The sequence below is a fragment of the Pollicipes pollicipes genome, unplaced genomic scaffold, assembly GCF_011947565.3.
Source record: "Pollicipes pollicipes isolate AB1234 unplaced genomic scaffold, Ppol_2.1 Scaffold_6686;HRSCAF=7923_pilon_pilon_pilon, whole genome shotgun sequence".
Lineage (NCBI taxonomy): Eukaryota > Metazoa > Arthropoda > Thecostraca > Pollicipedomorpha > Pollicipedidae > Pollicipes > Pollicipes pollicipes.
Genome location: NW_023596921.1, coordinates 3,332,540 through 3,344,330, shown reverse-complemented (window position 1 = coordinate 3,344,330; position 11,791 = coordinate 3,332,540). Strand labels below are relative to the sequence as shown.

General features: G+C 53.8%; 1 protein-coding gene across 2 annotated transcripts; it reads right to left on the bottom strand.

The window, feature by feature from the left end:
- Nucleotides 1–4: 4 nt before the first annotated feature.
- Rpn9 (regulatory particle non-ATPase 9) lies at nt 5–11,745 on the bottom strand. Of its 2 annotated transcripts, none has more exons than XM_037231214.1 (9): nt 11,685–11,745; nt 10,090–10,199; nt 9,708–9,821; nt 8,880–9,069; nt 8,224–8,360; nt 5,234–5,348; nt 4,364–4,552; nt 1,190–1,387; nt 5–209 (listed from the first exon to the last, which is right to left on the bottom strand). In XM_037231214.1, exons 2-9 carry the CDS (start codon nt 10,185–10,187, stop codon nt 111–113), a joined length of 1,140 nt encoding a protein of 379 aa, XP_037087109.1. In that variant the 5' UTR covers nt 10,188–10,199; nt 11,685–11,745; the 3' UTR covers nt 5–110. The 2 variants fall into 2 exon arrangements, with proteins under 2 accessions (XP_037087109.1, XP_037087108.1); XM_037231213.1 differs by having other exon boundaries at nt 11,571–11,707.
- Between the last annotated feature and the right edge of the window lie 46 nt (nt 11,746–11,791).

Below are 11,791 nucleotides of genomic sequence, written 5' to 3'. Positions count from 1 at the left end.
CGCATTGGCCGCCACGTTGTGTTTTATGAAACGCAAGGGAACACGGTACAGATTGAATACACGCGCCCGCCGCGCCGCGGACGGACGGCGTGACGTCGGCGATGACATCATCAGTAGGTGAGGATGTCGTGCGCCTTGTTCTCCAGCAGCATCTCCATGCTCTGCACATCGCGACACCAGACGTCCAGTCGCTGGATCATCGACGATAGCTGGAACAGGCAGGTGTGACGTCAGCGGTGGGCGCTGGCGCAGGGCATGCTTGCGCAGTATTTGTGATGCCGCTGGCGCCAGGGCGGTTCACAAGCAACGAGTGCTGGTAGTAAGGCTTGCATTCAGCAGTTGGGTCGTCGATGCCCGCCGCGTGACGGCACATGTCTGTGAGCCCCGCCGCGGCCAGCGGCATAAAAACAGGTAGCGCATCCAAACGCAGGGAAGAGAACGCGTGATCCGATGCCTCCTACCGCTGCTGGCGAGCGAAATCCCGAAGCAAACACCGTAGCATGAAAATAAAAAGGCTGGCCTTTGTTCCCTTCAGACGACCCGATTATGCTCCGCCGGGCGGGCGGTACCGGTAGCGGGGTCGCCACGCGGTGACGTCAGAGAGGGAGCGCAGCCGTGACTGGCGTGCGCACGTCAGCCGACCGGCACGTGCGCTGCCATCCTGGGGCGGGGTCTGTCGCTCAGTGGAGCCGGTGCGGCCGGGTCACGCGGCGCCCGGCTGCCGTGCCGGCCGCTGACGCAGCGGCGTGGCTCACGGCACCACACGCCAGCGGCGTCACGTGATCCCGGGCCCGCTCGCCGCCCGGGATCACGTGACCGACTGACGCCCGTGACGCTCCGACTCTGACGTCACAGAGTGGCGACGCCGGTGCCGACCACCGGGTGAGTCTTGAATTGGCTGCCAGGAGAGAGCGCAGGTGACTCCCTGACTTCATACTGCAAGTGTGGGGTCTGGAGTTTTCCTTACCAGCAATATGTGGACAAGTCTACCCCTCTTGGTCGTCTCAGGTAGTCACGGCGCAGCTGCGCCAGGCCGCCCTAGAACGCCGGCGACGCCAGCCCGGCACCCCTGCCAACTCCTGCGTCTCGTCGGGTGTGCCGCAGGCTAACCCACCCGCGGACCGCCCGCACCACCCACCCTGCCCCCGCAGCCCCCGCAGCGCCACCAGCGTCATCGCCCCCGGCTCACCTGGTTCTTGTCGAGCACGCGCGGCTGCACCCAGACCAGGTTGACGGTGCGGTCGACCTGGTCGATGTGCCCGCGCACCAGCTTCTGGGCCAGCGCCTTCATCACCAGAAGCTCCACCTCGTCCTCGGGCAGGCGCGTCTCGGCCGCAACCTCGGCAAACGTGACGCAGCGCGACAGCGCCGGGCGCTTGAACGTCATCTGGCGGCGGACGACGGCGTGCCGGTGACGGTCGAGGGCGCGATGGGCAGAGCTCGCGACCGGACGGCCGGCCGCCACCGTGACAATGAGACGCGACCGGACGGCCGGCCGCCACCGTGACAATGAGACGCGACCGGACAGCCGGCCGTCACCGTGACAGTGAGACGCGACCGGAAGGCCGGCCGTCACCGTGACAGTGAGACGCGACCGGAAGGCCGGCCGCACCGTGACAATGAGACGCGACCGGACAAGCCGGCCGTCACCGTGACAATGAGAACGCGACCGGAAGGCCGGCCGCCACCGTGGACAATGAGACGCGACTGGACAGCGGCCGTCACCCGTGACAATGAGACGCGACCCGGACAGCGGCCGTCACAGTGACAATGAGACGGCGACCGGAAGGCCGGCCGCCACCGTGACAATGAGACGCGACCGGACAGCCGGCCGCCACCGTGACAATGAGACGCGACCGGACAGCCGGCCGTCACCGTGACAATGAGACGCGACCGGAAGGCCGGCCGCCACCGTGACAATGAGACGCGACCGGACAGCCGGCCGCCACCGTGACAATGAGACGCGACCGGACAGCCGGCCGCCACCGTGACAATGAGACGCGACCGGAAGGCCGGCCGCCACGTGACAATGAGACGCGACCGGAAGGCCGGCCCGCCACCGTGACAATGAGACGCGACCGGAAGGCCGGCCGCCACCGTGACAATGAGACGCGACCGGACAGCCGGCGCCACCGTGACAATGAGACGAACCGGAAGGCCGGCCGCCACCGTGACAATGAGACGCGACCGGAAGGCCGGCCGCCACCGTGACAATGAGACGCGACCGGAAGGCCGGCCGCCACCGTGACAATGAGACGCGACCGGAAGGCCGGCCGCCACCGTGACAATGAGACGCGACCGGAAGGCCGGCCGCCACCGTGACAATGAGACGCGACCGGACAGCCGGCCGCCACCGTGACAATGAGACGCGACCGGACAGCCGGCCGCCACCGTGACAATGAGACGCGACCGGAAGGCCGGCCGCCACCGTGACAATGAGACGCGACCGGAAGGCCGGCCGCCACCGTGACAATGAGACGCGACCGGAAGACGGCCGCCACCGTGACAATGAGACGCGACCGGAAGGCCGGCCGCCACCGTGACAATGAGACGCGACCGGACAGCCGGCCGCACCGTGACAATGAGACGCGACCGGAAGCCTGGCCGCCACCGTGACAATGAGACGCGACCGGAAGGCCGGCCGCCACCGTGACAATGAGACGCGACCGGAAGGCCGGCCGCCACCGTGACAATGAGACGCGACCGGAAGGCCGGCCGCCACCGTGACAATGAGACGCGACCGGACAGCCGGCCGTCACCGTGACAATGAGACGCGACCGGAAGGCCGGCCGCCACCGTGACAATGAGACGCGACCGGAAGGCCGGCCGTCACCGTGACAATGAGACGCGACCGGAAGGCCGGCCGCCACCGTGACAATGAGACGCGACCGGAAGACTGGCCGCCACCGTGAATGAGACGCGACCGGAAGGCCGGCCGCCACCGTGACAATGAGACGCGACCGGACAGCCGGCCGTCACCGTGACAATGAGACGCGACCGGAAGACTGGCCGCCACCGTGACAATGAGACGCGACCGGAAGGCCGGCCGCCACCGTGACAATGAGACGCGACCGGACAGCCGGCCGTCACCGTGACAATGAGACGCGACGGAAGACTGGCCGCCACCGTGACAATGAGACGCGACCGGAAGGCCGGCCGCCACCGTGACAATGAGACGCGACCGGACAGCCGGCCGTCACCGTGACAATGAGACGCGACCGGAAGACTGGCCGCCACCGTGACAATGAGACGCGACCGGCCGGCCGACCGCCACCGTGACAATGAGACGCGACTGGACGGCCGGCCGCCACCGTCAAGTCACCGCCGTGATATCAGGGCGGGAGTGATCTGACGGTCACCATAGTAACACAGCGGCGCGGCCTTGGTACGATGGTTGTCGTGGCGACTGCGAGAGTCACGATTGCGACAGAGCAGCGCGCGACGTGCGGGGAGATACTCTGCCCGGCCGACGCTGTCCCGGCCCTGACAGCGGCAGGCGGGCGTGGGACGATCACAGGGTCGCCACGGGGACGGAGTCGCGAGAATGACCCGCCACCATGGCAGTGTGAGGACCCTTCATGATCACGCTGTCAGAACGTGGCGTAAGCGTGGCCTGGCGCCCGAGCGGGGAGCTAGATTGGCTGATGAGCGTGAGAAACAATCGTGAGGGGAGAATATTTAACGACCTGGCTTTTCAGTCGCACTGTATACGCAAGTGCACATGACGCATGCGCAGAGACACTCATCCTCCATACAAAAAGTACCGTTGAGGCACACACAACTGGGTGCGACCAAATGACGGGAAACGAACGACAAAACAACTGAGCAGACAACACGAGGCTGGCTGGCTGAGCGGCTGAGGGGATTTGAATAATGAATGCCTTAATATCAGCCATCCCATCAGCCCGAGTCCAAAATGGCTTACTGGCTAAGGTGGAATACAATGGTGTTCTGCTACACGCAGGTCTGAACACTGATTACGCTGGTGTTCCTTTCGACTCTTTCGTCAAAATCTTCCAGGTTAAAGTCGAATTTCATCAGCTTAATGCAGCAAAAAAGGCAGCGCATTTAATTGAATACGCCAGAATCACATTTTTGCACTTAAAAAGCACGGCACAAAAAGAACAGTAAACCAAAGGGCGCAATGCACAGGCGTCAGATGATTTAAGGGAGCAAACTTGGCGCGAATCCAATGGAACCACGCTCGATTTACACATCACTCCCATCCCACAGACTCGTCTTCCAGCTCGGGTGCCCCGGTGCACTTCCGTCACAGCGAACAGAGATTGCCCGGAGATTCACGGCCCGTCTCCGTGAGAGCCAGCAGGGAGATGTCCTGACCAACGGAAGATGCCGCGCCCACCTCCATTAGGGCCAGCAGGGAGATCTTCTGGCGGAGCTCGAGCTGCTTGGCCTTGAGGTCGGCCTGCTGCTCCCACTGGGGGCGCAGCCGCTCGAACGTGCTGAGGTCGCCAGAGTTGAAGGCCAGCAGCAGGTCCACCAGCCAGGCGTGCGGCGTGGTGCGCAGCGACTCCAGCACCGGGTGCGCCAGCTGGCGGAGACACAACGCGAGGTGACGAGGACGCGAGCGCCGGGTCAGTCAGTGGCGTACCGGGTGGGATCTGTGGGAAGTAACGGAGTGGACTGGCTCGGGACAGGTTGGGACCGGTGGGGAATACCAGAGTGATGCTCCACTGGGAGATGAGATGGGAAACACTCGCAAAGAGCACTGTGATGCGTTCTCAACACCAACGTGAATCCATAAGTTGGCAAAAAGTGATGGGGTGCAGTAGCAGCCGAAAACAGCACACTACTAGCGCACCCGTACCGGGCGCAGGATCCCTTCGGCATGGCGGTGTAGCGGGTGGCAAGACGCCCATCACCGATCGGGCTCAGCACAGCACGGCCAGGCCGGCATGCCGTGCATCAGTTCACCACCAGTGGCATCCGAGGCTGGTCAACAGCAATGACACTTTGAGCTCGCCCCAAACCGACTCCGTGCAATCCTGAACACAAGCTCTGAGTCCTTGCGAGCGTCGCGAACACTATTTCAAGACGAACACTCCAGAGAAGGCTCCGACACCGCTAGTTTTCAAAGGATTTCGACAGCACTGAGGACCACGGCGCGCGAACGATCAGTCAGCCCCGAACAATGGACGGCAAGCGCCTTGCCCGCTACCGCACGACAGAGCAGCCCTGCGCTCTGCAAGTTCGCTGTGCCCAGCGGCCGCACCAGTTCGCCGAAGTTGTAGATGCCCTCTCCGAGCAGGGCGGCCAGCGCCAGGTAGAATGCGTACTCCTGCTTCTCAGCCTCCTTCAGCTCCTCCGGCTCGGTGCAGCCCAGGAACCTGTGACGATGAGAGGCGCAGGGTCAGGGTCAGAATCCGGTGCACCGGTGTGAAGGCGACAGTGCGAGCGATTCGACAATGCCGAAATCTGCGTGTTTAACAGACTGACACTAAGTGTTCCAAAGGATGTCACAATCGATTTCCTGCGTTGAAAATCGATCTTCGTTGTTTCCTCTTTCAGAACTGCGCATGACTTCAGGTGACAGCAGTGGCTGGCCCACCTAGTTTGACGAATGTGACGTGGACGGCTCTTAGAGGAAATGTTTCACATCTCAAGATATCAAAGTCAGCATCAGATATGATGAAAAAGTTCACTTTCAACAACTGATATACTTTGAAGCCGAAATGACGGCTCTAAACAACGGATTATCCGTTTAGTTAGTCACAATGCTACTCAATGCGTCATTGTTAAATTACGCCATCGTACCTTGCTCAAGTTTGACTGACATCTAGCTGACGGCTGTTATATCTGGAAATCATGCTCACAAACGCTGGATATGAACGACTCGACGTAAGTTGTTTAAGCATAAACGAGGAACATTATTCACATAGATCAGACAGTAGTAATAGCCTTATTCCTCGGAGAAAAACCAGGAGAATGGAGATGTAGTTGGGCTGGTATTTCGGCTACATGCCTTTATCGAAACAATAGCAGAAGTGAATTCAAAACTGCCTGCCGATGATCCTACTCGATTTTTCAGGTTTGTTTTTGGAACAGCAAGCCACATTTTTTTACACGACACCAACATTCAGGGGATTAAACAAAGAGCGACTGCCAGCCGTTACCACGATACAGTGTCTATTTAAGAATAAAAATACGCGGGCACACGTGTACGTGCAAACGAATTGAAACAAATATGTATCACGCGTCACGCTTCACTCAAACATGCAAGTGAGTTGAAGAAAACAGGCATCACACATCGCGCCTCAATTATACATGCGATTTCAACTAAACAGGCATCGCGCATCACGCGTCAGGCATCACTTACACCTGTAAACGACTTTAAGCTAGCACCCATCACACATAAAGGCACACACCACGTTCGCATAATCGGCTATGATGAGCCCCGTATGTTAAAATTTGGTTCCCGACTTTTTATAAGAATAGATTCACTTATTTCCTGTCTGGGTGGTCCTGTGCTTTGTACATGACTGAGTTTAAGAAGGGGTTTACGATCCACACTTCCCTCGATTTCAGCCTGAGCGTGTTTTGTCAAAAGAAAATGGCCACCGAAAGGGGTATTCCCTGTTATGTTTTAAGCGTCTCCCAGGTGTCAGGTGTCTCACATGTGAGACGCTAAAAACAAAACAGGGAATACCCCTTTCGGTGACTATTTTTCTGGCAAAACACGCTCAGGTTGAAATCGAGAGAGGTATAAACCATAAGCCCCTTTCAGAGCTCAAAATCATCTACAGAGCACAGGACCAACCAGACACGAAAATACGTGAATTTTTATAAAAAGTCGACGGCCAAATCTTACAGGGAACGTTCCACATTTGAAGATTTTGAGAAAAGCATCAGATATGATGGGAAAAGCTTACTTGTAACTCTTGGTAAGCTTTCAACCTTCAAAAACAACCCTAAGTAGCAAAATTTCCAAGTTTGTTAAAATGCACCCCATTACGTCATTGCTTGATGGCGTCATGACATGGTTTTTGTGACGACAGCAATACTTGGTAGCATCTGGCAGCCGCACCTAAAGAATACCTCGAAACACACTAGAGCTGACGCCAACCGGCCATTCTCGTTGCGGGCGCTGCGTTGGGTGGCGGATTAGTGAATGGCTTGTTTGTGGGTTTTTCTGTCGTAGTACTAGTCGTACGAAAAGTTTTGCAGGACTGTTTCACAACGTTTGACAAAGTTTTGCTGGACTGTTACGCAACGTAGCGATCGCCAGCTTTTATGACAGATTATTAATACCAAAACACGATATGCTGCAAAAACTGTCATATACTGTCATCAGTCTCTTACCGAAACGTACCAAGGGCTATTGATGATGTCAATGACGTGTTGTCGACATATCCTTGCCTGCAGTGCTGTAGTCCCGACATTGATATGTGATGTCCACAGTAGTTACTTTTTTATTATTTGTGATTGGAAATGCACGTGCGTGCAAAAATTAATAAATCTGTAACATTGCTTTGAACTGATTGCCGAAGCGTTGGCATTTCTATGATAAAGATGGTAAGGTTGAGTTACCAAGAATGTTTTTTCTTGTTTAGGATGATTTACGTCATTGCTAGTTAAGCCCGATAGAACCATTGTGGTGGAATAGCATTCTCACTGGTGATTACTACTGTTTTATCTATGTGAACGACTCTACAATAAGTTTTACTTGGCCTTAATCGCTGCATGGCTCACGGAAAGGAACAATTTTAATGACGTTCTTATGACGTCACGGATGCCTGGGTGGCCTTGTTATGATCTGCACGAAATAGTCTGCATATGTTTGCGGGCGTGCAGCTTAGAAACCTGAGGGCTTTAGGGCTTAAGAGCTTAAGAAGGGCAAGGCTGTGAACTGCACCGAATTATTTTCACCATGGCTATGCCAGTTCAAAACCTCATACAAACGTGGAACACCATTTAAGTGGTCGAGATACGATTTTTTACATCTCACACAAAAACTGTGACATCCTTGTTCTTTCTAAGTCAAATATAATGCTGCACACAAAGCCTGGAAAGAAAGGCACTGGCTTCGTTCTAGAATATTGAGGAGAGCAGGATTGTACATCACTATCACCAAAAAGTTCATCCAAATGGACATGTTGACGACGAAGTGGCACTGAGTATGCTGTTGTACACTGACCCAGCCCCCCCCCCCCCCCCCCGTCACCGCATCGCGTTCTCGGACACGGCAGCGCGCCGCCGCCTCACCGGAGTGCCGTGCGGAAGTACTGCGCGTGCATGCCAGCCTGTTTGTAGTAGCCGCTGGCCAACAGGTAGAAGCGGCCGTGGATGAAGCTAACACGCGGCAGGTCGTCCACCATCGGCTCCACGTCCTCGATCAGTTTCTGCAGGCGGCGGCAGCGTCAGCCGACGACCATGATGTGATGCGGCTCAAGGGTGCGTCGTTTTCCAGACCATACAGCATCATAGCATCCAAGCGTCCAAGTGCGACGCGTCCAAGTGCGACAACAGCAAGTGCGACGCGGCGAGATGAGTCGACATCTCATTGATAACTCGGCACCTCATAAATGTTTTATTGAGCTTCTATATGAAACGACGTAAGACAATAAAAATACCATCCATCGCGAATGCACAACATCAGCAGGCTTTAACTAAGAATACCGTCACGTTAACGTTCAAACTCATACATAATGCATCTTCCTATTCCTTATCTTCGTGACATTCCAATTCAAGTAAAAAAGTGCAGAATGACTACCCACCATACGGACCGTCACGCAGCTACACATCAGCCATGCATATGATCGGATCCCAACCAGTGTCCACCACCAAACGTCGCCCACCAGAGTGGTAACGGGCGCGCCACTCCTCGTCAAACGTGACGCGCCGCGCAGCCCCCGTCTGACCTTGGTCGCGGCCGTGTCTTTGCCGCTGTACAATCGGATGTTGCCCAGGACGACCTTGCACAGCACGACGGCCTCCGGAGTGGCCTTGACCTTGACTTCGATCTTCTCGATGAAGGCTATAGCGGCGGCCGAGTCCTCAAGCTGCTTGACTGCGGCGCCGCAGATCTCCACCAGCGAGATGTGGTTCATCCTAACGCGGGCGGCGTCAGGGCACGGGCACGGTTATGCGAGGCGAGGGCGGCGACAGGGCACGGTTATACGAGGCGAGGGCGGCGCCAGGCACGCTTATACGAGGCGAGGGCGGGACAGGGCACGGTTATACGAGGCGAGGGCGGCGCCAGGGCGCGGCTACATGTGGCGAGGGTGGCGCCAGGGCATGGTTACATGGGGTGAGGGCGGCGCCAGGACAAGGTTACACAGGACAAAGGCAGGCGCCAGGGCACGTTAACATGGTGCAAGGGTGGTGCCAGGGCACCATTACACAGGGTGAGGACTGCGTCAGGGCACGTTTGCACAGGGCGAGAGGGGGATACAATGAACTGCGGGGATGGGGTTTATCACACCATGCATGCCTGTCAGCACAAGCTGTCCATGGTTCGTGGAAAATGATTGATGTTTGCCATATTACACACATCACATTTAACTTAACACACATAGGCATCATAAATTAGGTAAGTTATGAGCTACCCACAGATTATTGACAAAACCATGAGTTATCCCTTCAATGTCTCAAATGCTATCCTTGTCCAAACCCAGTAACATGGCCATCATTTCACCACAATCAGGGCTGCAAATATATTTTTCCCTCAAGAAACAAAGCATACTTACTTGTTTTCAAAGTCAGATACAAAATTGTGGTACAATTTGAGCAGCTCATCATTTTTCTGAAGACTGGGGTGTTTGATGACCTCCAGCAGGAGAAGTGTTGTCTGATGCCACAGCCTGCAAGCAATGGCAAAAAGTGATCACCAGTCTCTCATGTTACAGCAGTGCCCATGATCGAAACTGCTTGCAACATACTTTTTAGATATTAATCAATAATCCACACACCAATACTGCCTCCAGCCAAATATCACCATATTGGTCATCAACAGTTGGTGGTTTTAGGGTGGATGCAACAAGCTGAGCTTAGCAGGTTCCCTGAACAAAGAGCCACCCACAAAAAACAATCAGGATACATTCATCAGACATGAGATGACAGAAACTATACTTTTTATTGTAGAGCTCCTCCAGCTTGGTCCAGGTTTCTGAGAGCTCCTTGTTTGCAGTCTGTTGTTCCAGGAGGTATTTAAGTGCCTTAGCAGACATATTCACACTTCACTGAAACACAAAATTGCTATAATTACCCAGCAACATTCAAATAAACCCAACACACATCAATGCAGACTGGTCCAGGTAAAAATGATCAGATCACCAATACAATGAGAAGACATGAATCAATTATACATCAATACCTAGTCCAAACTCTCCAAACTCTCTCTCTCTCTAGTGGTCAGTACCTAGTCCAAACTCTGACTGCTGGTTTGGCTGTTGTGCAGTTTAGCAAGCTTCATAGATCCAACCTTTCAGGCTGCACAATACTATGTTCAACATGATTTTAATATATCCCAAATGTTGCAACACAATGATGTTTAATTTTTCAGCCCTTTGAGAGGCATTAAAACATAAGCCCAATTTAAAACAACTCAAATCTCCCTACTGTCCAAATCATATGACTCAGAATATAAACATGCATCTCAAAATACCATGTACAGCCACAATAGTCTGTCAACATGACATACTTTTTAAACAGGATCATCAGGGATGCCAACAGCATTACATGAAACTGGTAACAGCACACCATGATGTAGCTTCCAAGAAAAACACTTGAAAATTGTAGGTACACAAACCCCAATCTTAAAATGATGCACTGTTTCAAAGGTATTGTGCATCCAAAATATAACAAAATATAACATGCAGCATGATGTAAAAGCAAATTGTATAACTATCTGTTGGACTGGAATTAATTTTTGAAACAGCAGAACCAAGGTCTCCATGATTGACTTTTGAGGCAACATTCAAGATGATAGGTTATATTTCCATTTGCTGAAATGCAAAGATTACAATAAACCTTTGATAATAATTTACTCTGCCACAGCTAAATAAAGTAAAATTTTCAGATCTTGTGATACTTTCAGTAACTTAGGTCTGATACTACTCTGCAACAAAGCCATTCACTGTGCCAAATGCCCGTGCATCATTAGTACCTGAAAACTTGTGCTCCTATATGCCAAACACATACAGGGTCAATTTGTACAAAACCTGTATATCATTGCAACATGATTTGTGAAGCATTCTTGATGGAAATCAACTTTTTATCATAAGTACTTGAAAAATCAGCTCTCTAAGCCCTCACATTGGTAGCAAACATGTCCCCAACTTGCCATGGTCTGATTTAAGACATACACACCCTGCCATACAGGTTATGCCACGTTACCACATTTCTTACAGCTAACTGATGCTTCAAGCGTTCGTATAAGTATGCATGTCATGCAGAAATGGTTATGTACCAGCAAATACGAACAAAATACGAGGCTCTTCGGTGAGCGCCCCTAACACTTGAAGCGTCCGTTCAAAATTTGTCAGGTTTAGACTCAGTCAGTATATTGCAGATTGCATTGAGAAAATTAAAGAACGATTATTCTGACCTACCTCGGTCTGCGACCAAATGATTTAAAGACGAGGGTCAGGTTCACTGCACCGCAACCGCGTATCTGCCAAAAATTGCCCAACGCTTTAACGTCGTCTGACACCGCCTCAGTTTACCTCACGAAACCCCGTCGTCTCTACTCTCGAGGAGCCTTGTCTTTTACGCCTGAAACTGCAGCGTCATGTTTGTAGCATATCAGCATCACTCTCAAGAGCATTGGTGA